Source organism: Carettochelys insculpta, chromosome 3, assembly GCF_033958435.1.
Source record: "Carettochelys insculpta isolate YL-2023 chromosome 3, ASM3395843v1, whole genome shotgun sequence".
Lineage (NCBI taxonomy): Eukaryota > Metazoa > Chordata > Testudines > Carettochelyidae > Carettochelys > Carettochelys insculpta.
In genome coordinates, this window is record NC_134139.1 from 131188125 (window position 1) to 131207500 (window position 19376).

The 19376-nt window shown below is 37.2% G+C and overlaps 1 protein-coding gene across 1 annotated transcript in view; it reads right to left on the reverse strand.

Annotated features, from left to right (window-relative positions):
• The window catches only part of GRIK2 (glutamate ionotropic receptor kainate type subunit 2), a 610734-nt gene that overhangs the window by 116740 nt on the left and 474618 nt on the right, over positions 1 to 19376 (reverse strand). Inside the window, exon 13 of the mRNA XM_074988838.1 lies at positions 17006 to 17223. Coding sequence (XP_074844939.1) covers positions 17006 to 17223 — 218 coding nt within the window. The remainder of the gene's footprint in view (positions 1 to 17005; positions 17224 to 19376) is intronic.

Here is a 19376-nt window from a genome sequence, read left to right on the forward strand (position 1 = left end):
GTTCATGGCAAACTTTCACAACATTGTATTATTCACCAAAATCACAAAGGTCAAGGAACTGTATATTTCTTTGCACTCAAACAAAGAACAGTTGTGGAATACTTTATTTCAAAACTGTTTAACTTAACTGGAATTTTGATTAGTCTGGCATTTTGGTTTTGCATGAATAGATATTTTAACTTTGGTCAAACCCGCTGAATTTGCAAAATCTGGTTTGTAAAAAATGAAAAAAAAAACCTCTTTTTTTAAAATGTGATTCCAAATATTACTATAAACTCTAACAATTACAGATCATTTTACAAATAGTCATGCTTGACTTGTGCAGTTTGTTATCAGTTATACTTTTAGAGTCTAAATCTGGTATTCCTTTTATCATAAATCAAGGCTAATTCAATTCATTAAAATCAATAATGTTATACCAGTGTTAAATCTCCATGACTGAAATCAGAATCCCATAAACCATAATAGGGAAGGAGAATTAAGTTATATATTTACAGATGATGTATTGTTCAGGTACTTTAGATACTACTGCACTGTATATTTTATATCAGTCATTAAATAATTAATTACCTCAAAAATAATACTTCCAGCTGTAAGGCCACAAATCAGAATAACTCAAAATCACTCTCTCCTAGAATTTCAGCGATTTTTCTCTGCAGTGTCAGCATATATTCTAGAATTTAAAAGGGTTGTGAAAATGGAAAATAACAAAGTGGAATAGTAGTTCATCATTTTCCAAAAGGTTTGGTTTGTTTGATGTATAAGCAGTTACTAGGAGAGTTTTCAGATGTGGTTCTTAGTTATACCAAGTCAGTTCACTCATCTCTAATTTAAGTGAAAATATACAAAGAGTGATTACAAACTGGTAATGTATTTTTGAGGAGGATTTCCTATAGTAAAAATAGGAATGTTTTATACGGAGAGAGAGAGAGATTTGACTATCTGCTGCAGCTAGATATTTCTCCCTTTGTGTGTGTGTATGTGTGTGCTTCTTTTCAGAGTCCAGTCCAAATCAATTTCCAGTTACACTTGATAAGAAAATATAATGATAGCAATTCTTTGTTTCTTTTGTTTTGCTTTAAATCTTCTCAAGTGAAATTTTAAAAATGAACGTACAAGCATTTATTAAATTAATTCTATGCTTACATTTATTATAGCTGTCTTTAACCGAGAAGATCTGTTTTAAATAATGGTCCTCTTCTAGTAAATTAAATCACCAACACTTAATGTCACATTGACTGAATAGCTGCAACTGAAATGACACAGCAGTTTAAAAATTCTAGACTGAATGCATCTTTAGATTTTTCAGCTTCCCTTGAATTCCTATCTTGCTTTTAATAATTCATTTGACCAATTTGCTGTACAGTATCTTTCAATTTACAGAATCCCCAAGAAAATTCTGGCATTTAAAATTATCAGGCTTACAACACGCTTCCAAAAATATGCAAATGATTTGACGTTAGTAGTGATCTATCTAAATCTGTGCAACAGGAGACATAGCTACATCTGCCCTGCTGATGGAAGATAAATGTATTCAAGCTCTTAATGTGATCAGGCAGATGGAATCACATGGGCAGAACAAAATCATGGCTGTATGCTTCCCTGTAGTTATTCTGTGTTTAGTTTTGCACTACAAGGCAAGTCAATCGATTGTGTGTGGGTGTGGGAGTCAAAGAAAACACTCCAGGTGAATTTTCCAAACAGAACATCAACACGTATTTGGGAAATCAAAATATTCACAAGGGAACTTATAACTGTGCAAAAACTTTATATTCTGTCACAAAAATATTCCTGTGGAAAATGCTGTATTTATGATCTCTATATTCACAATAAAATATCTTACTGATTTTTGAATAATTTGTAGTCTTGATATACAGTAGATCAGGACACCAGAAAAAAAGAAAAAATTACAATAATATCATTTAAACAAGCTAAAACACAAGCAAGCTAAATGGTTGTTAACTGAACAGTGGTTGCTGTCTTGCTGTTCTCAATTGGGAGGCCTTGTGGCCGAGTGGACACAACAAAGGACTAAGGCTCAAGAAGCCTAGATTCTGAGCCCAGTTCACCCACTGGCCTACTGGGGCTACTAGGTGCCCTTGGGCAAGTCATATTGCCTATGCATGCCTCAGTTTCCCCAACAGTAAAAGGAAGATCATGATTCCTTTGTAAAGCATGTTCAGATAAATTGATGAAAAGCAATGCCCTATTACCTTTATTAACATGTAATTTTAGCAATTCAGTACACCCTTACTAGAGCATCCTTCATGATTATAATCCTCTATCCTTAAGGAAACCAGTTCCTAGAATAAACTGCAGTTAGAACAGTAAAACACACAAATAAAAAATAATAATATGTTGAACACATTTGCACAATTTCTATCCAGGATCGAGCAACCCTCATGCCAGCACCTTCTGCCACCCAGGTTGAAGCTGACCCCAATGGTGGTGCAACTGTGGGAACTGGCAGCTGGAAGCACAAATGCCGTGGGGATGGACAGCTAGGAGCCAACAGCCTGGCTGCTGTAGGGACTGAAAAGAAGAGATCCTTTACCTGAGACTGAAATAGCAGAAGTCATCCTCCCTGTCCAACTTTATTATTATTATTATTATTATTATTATTATTATTATTTAGCTAACACCTTTATTCCAGATGACTTAGTTACCTTACTTCAACAGTTTATGGCTTATTTTTATTGTCCTTTCACTATAACAAACCCCTGAATATAACAAACAAAAGGTTAGCATAATGAGGACGTATTCTATAAGATGAATTAGATGTTATTCCAATTAGAAACCTACAACTAAAGCAAAAGGTTGACTCTTAACATTATGAACGTATCATCAGTCCCTGGAAATATACTATTAGCATCCCCAAAAGAAACAATATTGTTGCTCTTAAGCACTATAAATCAAGGTCAGTGCACTTCTGGTTCTATATTTATAGATGACATAGCTTTAACTTATCGAGTGATGTCAGATTTAACAGGAACTTGAGGGAACAATGATAAAAGCTTAGCATGATTCAGACAACAACAGCAAGAATCAACAGTAAGTTTGGAAACTTGAAGTCCAGTGGATGGAAAATTGAAGGTATGATGATAAAAATGAACCGGCATAAAACTAACTAAAATTGCCAGTAATGGTAAGGTAAGACATTTAGGAATAGAACTGATAACCCTGAAAATAAATCCTGATAAGAAATATTATATTACTATGATAGGGAAATTAACACTTTTCTGTTGAAGGAGTAAGACACCTCAGAGTGAGTTTTTTCAAAGCCTATTCTATCCTCATGTCTCCAATACCATTGTAAGCTGACTTGGGCTGTGTCTAGATGAAAGATTTTCCCAGCAACACTGGGCTCTTGTCAGGAAAACAACTCTGGAACGTCTACACACAAAATGCTCTTTGTTGACAGTTTGTTGACAAAACTCTGCACATCCTCCGGCAGCATCATACTTCTCCCTGTTCAGGTGTAACACTTCTCTCCACAGTGTTCTGTCAGCATAAGAGCCATATAGATGCTCCAGGGCCATTTTGTGAACAGACAGGCCTTTCGGTTCACCAGGCAGCCCTGTTTGTAGAGCTTCTGGTCAGGCATTCTGTCGAGAGCCCTGGGCAGTCCAGCTACATCTACACAAGAAGCCTTTGTTGACAGAAGTCACTGTCGGAAGGGATTTCCTGACAAAACTACTGTCAACTGATTGTGTCTATACATAAAAGCAAATCAGAAGAACAATCTGCTTTATCGAAAGAGGGCAGACAGACTGCCTGGCCCTCTCTTGACAGAGCGGCTGACCAGAAGCTCTGCAAACGGGGTTTCCCAGTGAATCAAAAGCCCTGCCTGTCAACAAAAGGGCCCTGGAGCATCTACACAGCTGTTTTCTCAACAGAACACTGTCGAGAGAGGCATTATACCTGTAGGGCGGGAGGTATAATGCTGCTGGTGGATGTGCCAGGTTTTGTCGACACACTGTCGACAAAGAGCATTTTGCATATAGACACTTCACAGCTCTTCCTGAGAAAAGCCCAGTTTTACCAGGAAAAGACTCCCATGTAGACATAGCCTCAGGCTGCTCTCTGTCAACAAAGCAGATTGCTCTTTCATTCTGCTTTTATGTGTAAATGCAGAAGTTTTGCCAGGAAATCACTTCTGACACTGACTTCTGTTGACAGAGGCTTCTCATGTAAATGTAGCCTTAAAGAGCTAAGTAGACTGAGCTGATATATGAAAATACTAGTGAAATTTGTGCTCTTTCAATTCTGAAAGTGTTCAAAGCCTAAGTTCTTTGTCAATTCCTTACTAGAGGTGGCTTGTGTAATGCAGTTACACATGTAATTTCCATTACCTCAAAGTGTCTCATAATTTCATAGCAACAAAAGTTTTCTGACTAAAATATCGGACATGGGTTTTTTCATCTATAATAAACTAGGTTTTGTGCCTCTAGCTATCAAGGAACACAAGCTGCTTGAGAACAGCTAGATACTACCATAAAGTAAATTAACAAACAAAATTGTTGCTGCCCTACAGCCAGGAGAAAAGCTTCAGCAGTTCAGCCTGGGCAGGGGGTGGGGAAGAAGAATAAGTTTTGGGGTAGTTAGTTAGTTAGTTAAAAGTCCACATATAACAGGCACTGTTATTGGAGCTTCTTTGCCAGATAAGGCAGAGAGAGTACAATGTGACCAACCCATCATATCACAGGAAATGTTTGATGCTATTCTTCTTATCTCACAGAAATTTCCTTTAAGGATGAGGTTGTCATTCTGTGTCAAAAATGTGCAGAGATTACATAGGACAAGAGGCTTCTGTCAGTCATTTCATACTGGTATTGTTTAAGCTTTGGAAGATTCTGTTTAAGGTGGGGAACATAAATGTCTCCTGCCCCTGAAAAAGAGAGAAGTCTTTACCTTATCAGAGAACATCTGTTAAACATCAAAACCATAATTCTCATGGCAAATCCTCAAAGGGTCTGCAGCTGTATTTCTTATGTTTTATAGGTCCCAAAAGGTCAGGCAAGTTCAGTCCTCAAATGATTGAATGAATTAATCAAATGCAAGCATTTCAGAATGGTTGCACTGAGGTTGTATATCACAGCAGTTAATCAAGAGGATTACTTGCATTTATTGATTTGCATGATGTATATTCCCATATCAAAAATCCAGCATCACCTACACTAATATGTGCTGCACAAAATCTTTCACTCTCCCCAAGGCCACAAAGACTCACAACCTTACAAAAACAACAACAAAATTTATTTACTACCTGCTCTGAACTGGTTGACCATGACATTTGGGAAATCACTTTAAAAAATCACAACACAATTCAACACTCAATAGCTGCTAGAAAGTATTAAGAAAATCACTAAGTCATTGCTGAATTTTATCACTTAAGAGCTATAACATTTGACTTCCAGCTCAGGAAAGGGTAGGAAAAGGACCATGTTTATTTGCAGAAAAGAAAGAAAGAAAGAAAGAAAGAAAGAAAGAAACTGGCATCCTTTTAGTCTGATGTCCTCATGTATAGATAATTACCTGAGTGAAGCTTTATGAATGTCTTTAGGTGGTACGACTCAGGACAATAGTTCCTATCTATATGGTCCAAATTAAGCACCAAATTGGAGTAAAACACTATTTAAATTCTTAGGTAAATACTGAAAATTACTGAAAATAATATACATGTCAGAGCCAGCTTGCATGATTATCACCATATATGCATCTTCAAAAAGGCAGGTAACAAACCTTGACAAGCATTCTGTTTAAGCCAATAAAAAAAACTGGAGGGAAGTGTACCAGTGTTATAGGATTCAAGGTGGTTCAAGGAGCAGAACAATTCTGGCACTGAAAACATTTCTTACACACAAAGCAATACTAATGCAGTTGGACAACACCTCAGCAGTATCATATATAAACTGACAAGGCGGAACCAGAAGTTCATCCTGGCTAATGAATAGATGGTCTCAGGTGGCTTCTGTGGACGGGATGTGACTCCAAAGGCTGCTCACACAGCAAGATCACACCATGCTGCAGACTAGTTGAGCCAAGAGACTGTTTATTCTGGAGCATGGCTTCTAAGTCAGAGCCAGACTGAGACACAGATCAAATTGCAGTCTTTGGGATGGTTACCCATAGACTGATGTGTTTGCTTTCAAAAATATGCAAATGTAATATGTTATCCCCCATTTTTGAGAGCAGGCTGTATTCCCAATGGGTACACTTCCAATTTCCCAAATAAACCCTCAACTTGAAAAGTGTCTGTTACACAATTATACCTAGTTGATCACCCCTGTTTAGAATTAAATCTTTCTCTGTGGCTCTAGTGTGACTCAATTTCTTCTCTTATTCATGGTAGGAGGAGAGAGAGAGAAGGTGGGGCAGAAAGCTGAAAAGGAAAGAAGAAGAATGGGGACATTTCCTTAAGATAATGTATAGACAGGTGTGCTATGTGCTAGTTCACAGCAGCAGGTACTAAATAAAAGGTAGCTAACTCAAAACAGAGTCTAATAAAGCCCATACTTTGCTCAGTCTCAGAGCACCTTCACCTTCCCTTCAACAAGACAAGGTTTTTCCTTGCCCCTCTAAATTCTGTAAAGAGCTGTCATGAGTTTATGAATATGAATGATGATACTGCTTGAGTTACCTAGAAAACACACAAGAAGTTTTAGGGCAAGGACTCTTAACTACAAGATTCAGATAAGTGCTGATTTGTCACCTGGTTCAGCCTTAATTTTTTCACCAGTCTTTCTTTGGGAATATCACAGTTTAACTAGTCAAACTCTTGTAATTCCAAGTCTAGCCAATTACAGTCAACAATTTAAATGATGTTTGACATACTTTGCATTTTTTTCCTTGTTTTTTAAGCTTTTGCATACTGTAATTAAAGCAAATTAAAACAGATGGTTATAGTCAGGTCGCACTGTTTAATGGTGCCTCATAGCCTTAGGAAGACCATCACCACATACTGTTTATTACACCACAAATGAAGGTGTGAGAACAGAACAGGTAGGAAAAATCTGATGACTCTGTGTGTGTGTGTTTCTGCTCCCAGGACTCAGTGTTCTACTTCCTGTGTCTCTTTGTATGTGTTCATAGCATTGGGTGTGTGCAGGCACTTAGTGGTTGTTGACACATACCTGCTATTTGGACTATTGTTTTGTTTTGTTCAGAGGGCAGCTGACATAATTGTTTTTTGTTAATATGTGTGTTGGTTGACCTCCTAACTGCATGTCTTGCTTAGATTTCCTTGAGTTATGTAATTGCAGTTCTGGGGTGCATCAGTGCCTAATGGACATCCATACCAGCTTTAACGTAGCTGACACAGGTAACCATGGAAAATAAAGATGTAGTAATGAGGATGGGGTGGCCAGCTGCCCGTGAGACTCTGAATAGGCATTGTACCAGTGTCCCCTGACATGGTGTTTTCGTTGCTATTGTTACCCTAGTGTAAAAGTACTATAAGTATGTCTATCCATGCTGCAATTTGTGGCACACTCTATAATAATTAAATTGAAGACTAACATTCTGTTATAATGAGAGGAAAGTTTGGAAACTGACACACTATCAACTATGAATTGCTATTTTCATTTTCTGTTGATGACAATTTTGTTGTTGTTTGACAGTGGGAGGCATATCTGACTATTAGTCAGGATGGACTTTGGATGAGGCAGTTGTGCTGAAATGAGAGTTCTCTGTGGAGACGAACCTATAATTCCTTCCCTGCCATGAATATTTCTGAATAAGAAGGAAACAGATGGTGCTTGAGCTGTGGAAATATTGATTCTGCTTAACTCAATGTAGAGGAGATTTTTTTCTAATGTCAGCTTTTTATTTGTTTGGGTTTCTCCCCACCACATCCCCTTAAAAAAGCTAGCAGTCAATTTCTTCAGCTGTTTACTTGATAAATATTATCAATATGTTATTTACTGTTGTAATTATTGTGTGTGATTAATCCTGTCCATGCTGGAAAGCAATGTGTATTTTCTGTTTTATCTGCTGCTTTAATCTGTGATAGCAATAGCTTCAATACATGGAGTTTTTTTTTAAAAGTAAGCAGAACCGCAAGAAATAATTCTTCCTTGATTCTGGAAATTTTGCCACAGCTTCATACACTGGACCTACAAGCAAGCTGTCAGAGGAGTAGTAGATTGCAGTGAGGCTTCAGGAGAAGGCATGCATGACTGCACTGGTGTAGTCTTTGGGGGATGTTACAGAATCAGTTGTTTCCAGTGCTCTGCTCTATGGAAATCCCTGCAGATCTTAATAGTACATCAAGATAGAAATTGTTTTGATTCTAGAATAGAGATCATTTCTCAGAGTTGAGCAGTTATGCCTAGAGGCATTTCCTCTGTTCCATGCTGGTATGGTCATCACATGAAAAAAAAACAGTAAAAGAATTTAGATGGGCCCATATACAGAGCCACATACTGATATTAAAAAGAATAAATGAACAGACAAAATGGTAGTGAAATCTGTTGGAAACAAAGTAGTGAAATCCTTTTTTCTTCCTGTTTGGAAAAAATGTGCAAAGATATAATTGAAAAAAAAATAAACTAACTGATTTTTAATATAGCTGAGACTGAACTTTTATATACATTGTTGATTGCCTTACTGGGGTTTCTAGTTAAAGGAGAACAGTCAAATGTTAAATTAATTTTGTTCCTGCTAATTACAAAACAGTATGAAATGTCAAATAAATGGGAATGAAAAACTGCTCCCAAGACACAAAAACAAATCAAATAAAGATGGAAAAAGTGCTTTTGGACAATTAAGCTATATGGAAAAGCCTGGATAAAACCTCCCTAATTAATGGATATCTCCTAATTATTATAAACCAACTGTCTATAAAACCAAGCAGAACAGTAATTTCCTCTGTTGGTATGATGGTGCATGCATTAAGGCCCATTTGACTTTTAGAGCTCTTACCAGTAGAGCTGGTAGGAAAATAGTATTTCCCCAATTGAAAAATTCAGCTTTTTGGCAAAGCATTTCTGCTGAAAAATGATTTAATATCAAAGGAGTGCTGTGGTGCCTTGTGGAACTTGTAGTATTCCCATCCTTCTATATATATTGACCAGGCTCTCTGGCCACACCATATCTCCCATGATGCATCAAAATCAAGGGCTGGTATAAAGCACCTTCTATCCTTAAGATGGGACAAAATGCTGCATTATGGAATATGTCCAACCTGCAGAGACTTGGAGGATAAGGCACCTGAACAACAAATTACATGAGGCACTGAAGCATCAATTTAATTTTGTTATTATTCGTAGTAGTAGTAGTAATAGTACCAGTAGTAGTATTTTGATCCTTAAACCACTGTGGCTGGAATATGTCACTGAAACGTGAAAGCTTTCCTTGGAAAGCCCACACACTTTTTATGAAAAATGTCATTTATTCAAAAATCCATTTTTCTGACAAATAGTATTGATGGAAAAAAATTGACTAGCCTTATTTACTGCCAGAACCGCTGTGCTCTCTAGAAGGGATTTTTAACTGAGGAAATTAAGAACAAGAAAATGTAAATTTAGTATCATGAACATTTCTCAACCATTAAATCTTTTATACAGAGATTAGCCTTCCAATGGTAAAGGAGGAAGCCACATTGCTTAGGCAGAGATGGCATACTATGATGTGCTGTGGGGTTTTCTTTACTGCATCTGATGACTGAGTTATGCCAAATGACAGCATAGTGAAATTAACACTACTTGGTGGATTTAAAAAAAAAATTCTCTACAGAACAATCTCACACTATCAGGTGAGAATAACAGATAACTAAAAGCTCTTTTCCAATTCTTAGTTATGTCATGCGTCATTGGAATTACTCAGTAAAAGGAGAACAGTGTTTGGAAAAAGGCACTGAACCATTCATTCACCAATACTGATTACATGCTTGTGTCACTCATCTGGAATGGCATTTACACATTTGCTCTTTCTGTCACTCTCTCAAATCATGCCAGCTGAAGTATCCCTCGAAGCTAAGCTGCAGGCAATGAGCAAGGTTTTCCCCTTAGTTCCTTGTTCTGGCTACTAGACACTTCTGTGCAGCCAAATCTTTTTCTCCCTCCCACTTTTTACTGCTCCTTTGCTACCAATGTCACTCTGAGCGCCACCCAACCCAGCAGGAACTGAGAAATAGGAGGTAACCAACACTACTGATCTCTGACCATGAGTACATTCCACCCCCAACAAATAGCCTTAAAGGAGGGGCACAGAACAAGAAAGTTTAAGAAGGGAGAGAAAGGATTGAAGTGTTCAACTGAAGAGAAAGGAGAATTATGGAAAGAGGGTTAGAAAAAGGATAGGGAAAAAAAAACTAGAGATGGGGCAGAAAGATTGGAAGGAGGAGGAAGGTAAAGGAAACTATGGGTATATCTATACCGCTTTTAAAAACTAGCTGCTGGCTCGTGACTATGCTTCACAGCTATGTCCTCTCTCTCTCTCTCTCTCCCTCTCTCTCCTCACACACACACACACACACACACACACACACACACACACACACACACACACACACTCTCTTACAGAAGCACAAAAGCTGAACGAATGCTTACCCTCAATGGTGGATTTGGAAAGAATTTTAGAATTGTTTTTTAAATCAGGCCTCATGAATGCAAAGAGAAAGCTCCCAGCTGGACCTCATGTAAACTGATGTTCTGTGGTGTTTTCTTTACTGAGTCTGATGACAGAGTTATGCCAAGTAACACCAGACTGAAATGAACAATTCTTGAGTTGGTTTCACAGCTGTTTCTCAGAAACTGCCGGCAGCTCTGAAGGTATAAATTGGCTATGCACACCACAGATGTCATGTTTAGGTTGCTACTGCTTAGGAACTCTCTGAGCACCAACAGAGTTTGTCACTACCATTATTCACATAGAAGAACATCTAAAAAGCAAAGTTTGGGAGATCCATAACAGTGAAGACTCATCAAGCCAATATTAGCTAGTGTGGAAATTAGATGTATTAGCACCCTCAGATCAGTAAAGTGGCTCCAAGTGAGAGAAGTTGCAAAAACAAAAACAAAAACATGTTAATTTACGTTGGCTTCCCAAAATTTGCTGGGTTCCAATGATATAAAAATAAAAATTTCTGTGAGCTTTTATTTCAATAATTTATGCTGAAATTATTGTCAGTCTCAGGGCTGCTACTGTGCCTCACTGTGATTGGAGCTAATAGCTATTACCAGGATTTCATATTTTCATTTAAGATTAAGAAACCATCTGGAGCCCTTATTTCATGCTAACACATGATGCCACAGTTGTGCTCAATATAGTCAGCTGCTTTATCTTGCAATAATAAGAAAGAAAATACACACACAGAATCCAGTTATACCTTCAGTAATATTTGTGCATTTCTGCTGAAACCATATTTTCATAGAATTTAAGATCAGTTCTACTGTGTTCTCCTGCATAATACCTGCCTATGAACTCCACATTGTCATCTCTGAGTCAAATCCTGTTTCACCCCAAGAACTATCTTCACCTACAGACTATCTTTTCAAAATCTATTCAGTCTTGACATAAAATTACAAGGGAAGGAGAATCCACTATACCTTGTGGTTAGTTGTTTCAAATGACATTACCTTTCCTAGTAAACATGTGTGCCTTATTTCCAGTCTGCATACGGCTAACTTCAGCTTTCAGCTATTGAATCTTGGTATGTTTTCTTCTGGTAAACTAAAAAGCTTCTTGCTGTCAAAAATCTCATTCCCATGCAGGAACTTGTAAGCCATGGTCAAGTCACCTGCTAACCTCAAGTGGATTAAAGACACTCAATCTCTCACTGCAAGGCATTTTTTTCATATCTTTGATCTCTTTTGTAGCACTTTTCTGATCTCCCTTCAATCTGCCCATACCCCTTTTGAAATGTGGACATCAGAAACGGACACAATATTGCAGCAACAGTCTCACTGAAGTTAAAACCAAGGTAATACTCCCTCCCACCTTCTACTTGACATCTCCTATTTATAGGTGCAAAGACTGCATTGGTGTTTTGGCTACAACATTACAGTATAAGATCCTGTTCATCTGAATATATACCATGACCTCTTAGTCCTTTTCAGAGTCACTGCTTTCCAGGCTATGAGCTCCCTTTTTATAAGTGTGACTTAATTTTATTTTAGATATATGACCTTGTATTTGCTCTATTAAAACATATGCTGTTCAAATTCACCCACCTTATGAAGTGATAGATCAATTTGTAAAATAGTTCAACTCCCATTATTTACTGCTCCATCATTTTTGTGCAATCTGAACGTTTTACCAGCAATGATTTTCTATTTTCCTCCAGATCATTGATAAAAATTTTGAAAAGCCTGGGGGTCAGAACAAAGCCTCTGGGACCCCACTCAAACCACCACCACCCATGTACTTCTTGAAATTTACTAGCTAGCCATTTTAATGTATTTAATCTGGACCATATATTGTGCTATTATATCATAAAAAGTCTAACTTTATTATATCAACACAATCCTTTTTATTAATCAAACTTGTATTCTGCTCAAAAGTCATTTCAAGTTTATTTGATCCAACCTATTTTTCCATAAAATCATGTAGGTTAGCATTAATTATGCCACCATGTTTTAACTCTTTACTGAGTATATCCAATATCAGTCTTTCTATGACTTTGCCCAGGATTAATGTCAGGTTAACTAATCTATAATTCCTTAGTTCATCCTATGTTCCATTTTTAATAAATTGGCAAATTAACATTATTCTAGTTCTCTGGAACATCATCAGTGTTATGAGCTTTGTTAAAAAAATAATTATTCAGAGAATGTCTTGGCCAATTATTTAATACTCAGAGATGCAGGTGCTCCGATCCCACAGATTTAAAAATAAAAATTCAAATTGCATATTTCCTGATTAACATCTTCCCTAGTTAGCAATGGAATAGAAAGCATTTCAAAATCAGTATTTAAATATGAATACATCTTCTGATTCTTTCCAAAAACAAAACAGAAGAAATAGTGAATATTTCTGCATTTTCTATGCAATAACTGATCCCAATCCATTGCTAAGATTTAATTTGTTTCTAATACAATAAAAAGTCTTCATACTGTCCTAAACTCTATTGGCCATAGAATCTTTACTAATACCTACAGATTCCATATTCTCCAGCCTCTGATTTGTATTCACTGTATTCTCTGTTTCCCCTTAGTTACATAAAAGACAAAATGATTGTTCCTTTCACCTTCTTCTGTCTTTACCATTATGATTTTTAAAGCAAATTAGCCTTCTTTTCTGATTAAAGAATTTTGTGATGTGGGGCATTCAGTGAAGTATTCTGAAACAATCACCATGTGTCATTTGGATTTTTATATCTATGTATCTCCACCCACTGGATTTTGCTCATGCTCATTTTCAGTGTTGGGAAACTGGTCTCCAAGGACCAACAAATACATATTGTACCATATGGGACTGTGTTTTCTTAGCTCATAATAAATGAAATTAGATCATGATCATTTTCTCATAGTCAACCATCAGTTTTGTCAATGAAGTCCCCTTGGCGTAAGGGGGAGTGAATTAATCCACTGTTATATATTTTATAGGCCTTATCCATCTGAGTAGTGAAATATCTTCCTTATATACTTCCTTATATACTTAATTGCTATCAACAGCATGTGTAGCAGGGACACTCTTTTCACAAGGAAGAGGCTAATGAATATTGAATTAATCAAATGAAATTGTGAAGATTTCATTTTCCCCTTCCATGTGAGCTCCATATTTCCTCTACTGATAGTCCCAGTGCAACCGCAAGAGGGGGTTCTGGCGTGATACCTCATCTTCCCAGCTCCTTTCCTTCCATAGGTCTTACTGATTCAAACAAACTGTGAATTCCTCAACTGCTTTTAAGCTTAGCTCCTCAGTACCATGTATAAAATGCTACTCATTAACTGCCAATATTAACAAAACAAAGCAGCAGAAATGTAGCATTTTAAAGACTAGCAAAATGATTTACTCGGTGATGAGCTTTCATGGGTCAGATCCACTTCACCAAATAAATCATTTTGTTATTCTTTAAAATGCTACATTTCTGATGCTTTGCTTTGTTGGAGTACAGACTAAGACAGATACCTCTCTGTTACTTGCCAATATTAAGTTAAAATCATAGAATCATAGAAGCATAGGGCTGGAAGGGACCTGAGGAGGTCATCTAGTCAGCCCCCTGCTTCAAGCAGGATCAATCCCCACTAAGTCAACCCAGCCCAGACTTTGTCAAGCTGAGATTTAAAAACCTGTAGGGATGGAGAATCCACCACCTCTCTAGGCAACACATTCCAGTGCTTCACCACCTTCCTTGTGAAGTAGTTTTTCCTAATATCCAACCTACACCTCTCCCTCTTTCACGTCAGACCATTGCTCCTTGTTCCGCTATCTGACACCACTGAGAACAGTTTTTTACCATCCTCTTTAGACCTCCCTTCAGGAAGTTGAAGGCTGCTATTAAATTACCTCTTAGTCTTCTCTTCTATAAACTAAACAAGCCCAAATTCCTCAGCCTTTCCTCACAGGTCATGTACTCTAGCCACTTAATCATTTTTGTTACCCTCCGCTGAACCTGCTCCAGCACATCCACATCCTTTTTATACTGGGATGCCCAAAACTGGACACAATATTCCATATGTGGCCTCACCAGTGCCAAATATAGGGGAGCAACCACTTCCGTAGATCAAAAAATGGCAACAAAAGGGTCACAAAAATGTAAGGAAGAGTTTGACTGATTCTCGCAAAAGAGCCACTGGCTTCTATGTATATATTCCCTGAAAAATTATTTGCCTTTTGATCAGTGCTCCATTTGTAATGAAACAAGTGAATGGTTCAAATAATATTGGTACCTTCTTAGCTGATGCAGCAAGCCATGGCTATGACTAGCCAAGCCTAGCAGTGCCAGACCTTACCCAGGTAAGCTCTGACACAAATTGAGCACTCCTTTAGGTGCATTGTTGAAAATCCATATTCACTGTAGTAAAAAATTTACCCTAAATTTAACAACTGAATGCTCTGACCTTGCTTTTCTTGTTCACTCTTGCTGAAGTGGTAGAATGCAATAAATACGTATGAGAACACTACATAATTGTGTTTTCTGATGCCATGTTTCTATTGGTTTACAAGTCAAGTCTAGTAAATTTCAAATTTCTGTGTGACACTGAGGGGAAAATAACCCTGTGTAAGTGATGTAGTTGTTGCTCTGATGAGTGTAAAAAGTCTCCTGTTCTTGCAGGCAATACAGAGGCAGCCACAAAGAATTAAAGGAAGAAATGTGAGAAGGATCAGAAACAAAACAAGATACAGAGCCAAACAAAAAAACAACACAGAGAAGCACACGAGAATATGTAAAAAGTGTGTAAAGAATGGGAAACAATAAGACCAATATATTTTGGAGAAAATATGCAGAAAGGAGACAGGAAGAGACAAAAATAAAAAGGGAGAAATATTGTCTGGAGAAGAAAGGAAAGTGCCATGAAGATTTTTTTTAATTAGAAAAACAAAAGCAAAGGGCAGAGAAAAACAATGGAGAAAAAGAGACTGCAACAAAATAAAATGGAACTGTATTAGAGTTCAGCCTTCCAATCTGAAATAGTAAAATATCAAAGTCTTCCACCAGGCAAAAAATACACATTGAATTCCTGTAGTGTTTTCTGGTAATGCAAGAAATACCTTTTGCATTCTGGAATTTTAATCATTTGATACTTTAAATTTTCAATTTTTAAACTTTTTCTGAATGTTCTTTTATAGGATTGCTCTACGTACTTCCTGTCATCAAGGCAGCTCCAACTGAAATTAGTCGCATGCATTTCTTCAGCTCCATTTGAACAAAAAAAAAAGTCTCTGTGGAAGCTCTTCTGAATCTTCTTAACAGAACCTCTGCAGCAAGAAGCTTGCAAATTTCTCAGTCACCAAAGATTATTAATTTCTTATTTTCTAGGTAAAAGCTTAAAGTGAGAATTCAGAAATTATGGACTTGCCTATATATAGCTACCATAAGAGTAGATGATTTATTGGCTTTTTTAGCTTAATGTATGGTGACATTTTGTGCAGCTGAGCAACGGGATATAAAGGTACCTTCAATTCACTCTGGGCACTCCCCAAGTCTCTGGCCACCCTCTGTAATACAGGGAAGACTCAGGACTGTTCTTTGTTGTACTGGCTTGTAATTGCTCACAAGTGGCAAGGATGCCAGCTAAGGATCTCCAGAGCAATATGCATTTTCCATGCCTGGAGTATGTCTCTGCACTGGGGATCCATAAGAATCTCTTGTGTTACCAGTGTAAAGTGCCATAGACAATTTGTGCCAATTTAGATAATTCATGGAGCTATAGAAGTGGCATTTCTTCTCCATTCAGTTGAACAGCACAGGCTTCACTTTAGCTAGAAATTGGCATGTTATATTGTTTGTTCAATCACCCTTACTACAAGGTGAAGGGTGGGGAGAAAGTATATGAGTCTAAGCTAGTCAAAATTCAGTTTGAATATTCTCAGAAATGCGATCACTGAAGATTTGCCCAGGACGGCTGTGACAGTGACACCTGCAGTATTGTGATCTAGATATCTCAGGTTAGACAGCTATAGATCTAATTAACTATGATCAAATTATTGACCTGATCTTGCTATTCTTATTCAAGTAAAACTCATACTCAGATCCAGTGATTGGTGATTCGCCTGACCATAAACTTCAGTATTTTTGACTTACACCATTACAGTACACAGCATTTTGAAGAAAAATCAAAGCACACCACAGATCAAAGTGCTCTGTTTTTTTTTGTTTTTTTTTTTTTTTTAAATTTCAGGAGAAAATTTCAGGAAATAAAAACTGCCTTTTCATGTTCATGAGAAAATTTATGTACGAACAAAGATGTGCCTTTTGCTGTCTTGTGATATTTTTCTAAACAGGATTGATTGCAGTAGGAATCTCTCATGTAGTATATCCCTGCTCAACAGGCTTAAATCAAAGTTTTTTTTCACTTTCAGAATCATATTTCAGCCAGACTGAATATAAAGGGCCTACCTTGAAGAAAGTCATGGTTGCTCCGTCTTCAACTGCACCATACTCTATCTTTGTTTGCTTGGCTAAATCATCAGCTGAATCAATGGGAGATTCCATTCGCTCCACTGTCAGAAAGGCGGCTAAGTTAGCAGTGTACGAGGAAATGATGATAAGTGTGAAAAACCACCAAATGCCTCCCACTATCCTGGTGGAGAGAGCTTTGGGCATAAGCTCAGAACCTAATGGAAATCAGGGGAGAAAGGTGAAACCAATGCACAGAAAACAATACACAAGAATTCAGCACTTTTTGCCACAGTGGTGCAAATGGAAACACTGTGCAAAAATTTCTTTAAACTACAGGCTTACATTATTGCTTGTACAAACAAACACAGTTGAAATGGAAAATAAGGACTGATTACACTTACAAGACAGAGATTTTGGGTCTGTGGGAAACGAAGTATAGTAATGGGAGACTCAAAGTGCAGTTCTGGCATGAAATAATGTATAACCCTATTTTTACTTTTTTATTTCATGGCAATAGAAAACAACAGGCAAAAGCATTCATTTGAACTGGCTTATTAAAGAAGCTTTATACTAAATAAATAAATACATAAATAAATTAAAAAAAAACCTGGCAGCCGGCTTGAGCCTCTAAGTTAACAATAATACTTACTGTAGCCCTTCTACGGTGCTTTTTCTTCAAAGCACTTAAAGATAATTAAGCAGTTCATTAAAACTTTTTTGCTGAAAGAAACTATGCTGTTGCTGGAGAAAGCAGACAGAAAACTGAGTATTTCAACCCCCCAAAAGCTACAAGAATCCTTGACTTCTTCTACTTGTATGGTAATAAAGTTACATTTGACAATTTCTCAGATAAAAAGAAAACATCTCCCATCTCTATAATTAGCCCACAATTTCAGAGAAACATGGGTGGCTGTGCCACACTTCACACTTAATAGAGCAGCAGGGACAATATTAGACTGTTATGTATAAACTATATAAAATAGATTATAATGCATTGCTGGAGTTGCCTGTTCATGACACTATAGAACAGACATTGTATGGTAATTTGCATAATTATTAATTCCAATGTAGAGGCTAATGAAAGAATTTGTAGCACATGACCTCCTTGTGTGCTTAATTACTATAAACAGGGAAAAATGGAATTCAACTTAATTAATTTGCATCAGAAACATAATTGTAAACTGACAAGTATGGATTTTTCCATTCAATAATAACTAAAGAGAAAAAGCAATATCATAGGATAAACAATTTCAAGTTTTTCCATAAACAATAAATATATTGTCTATATATTTGTAAACTTTAAGTTTATATTAATTTTTAAATTAACATGTTAGAAGTATTGCTATATCGATGAGTTAAAGTATTAGATTATTTAATTTAACTAACAGATATTTCATTTTCACTCTTTGGGTAAAATGGAATGAAAGCAAGATGGACTGTTTTATTCCTAAATTATGGTTTTTGTATTACATTAAGGCTATGTCTACACTAGCTCCCAACTTCGAAGGGAGCATGGTAAGTAGGGTGTCGGGAGATTATTAATGAAGTGCTGTGGTGCATATGCAGCACTTCATTAAGCTAATTCTCCCCCACGGCAACTTCGAGGTGCTACACTTCGAGGTGCCGGCTTGCACGTAGCTGCAGCTAACCCAAAGTAGAAGTCCCTTTACTCCCTTTAACACTTTGAAGTTGCCGCGGGGGAGAATTAGCTTAATGAAGTGCTGCATATGCACCGTGACACCTCATTAAAAATCTCCCAACACCCTACTTACCACACTTCCTCCGAAGTTGGGACCTAGGGTAGACACGGCCTAATTAAAGACCTGGTCCAGCAAGGTAACAGGTGTTCAGATAACTGGAAGTTATGCAAATATTACAATGGCAATACAACAAAAAAAAGCCAAAAAATGTGGTATCACGACTGGACTATTTGATCCAAACCAGCCCATTTTACCCTGCAGTCCATCTTACCCTTGCTGTTTTAAACAATTTTAAAAAAAAGTGACAGATTTGGGCATGACAGCCAACTCCAGCGCCAGACTCTGCCTTGAACTCTGCTGGGAAAAAAGTAGAAAAGTACCTTTGTGACGTAGTTGCTCCTAGGCCCTGCCAGTCAGACACTTAGACACAATAGCGCTACAATGATTCCTAAAAAGCCCACCACCTTCAGCATATTTATTTTAATTAAAAATCAACAGCAATAGAGTCAAACAAGACTGGGAAGAAAAGAACAGTGGAAACGTCTGCCACGGTTATCCCAATTACCACAAGTTCGTATCTTACCCAAGGATTTAAACAGAGTGTCACCTAGGCCTGTGAAAAAGAGCCTGGTTAGGTGCTGACTGTCATGTACCCAAGGTAACGTCAT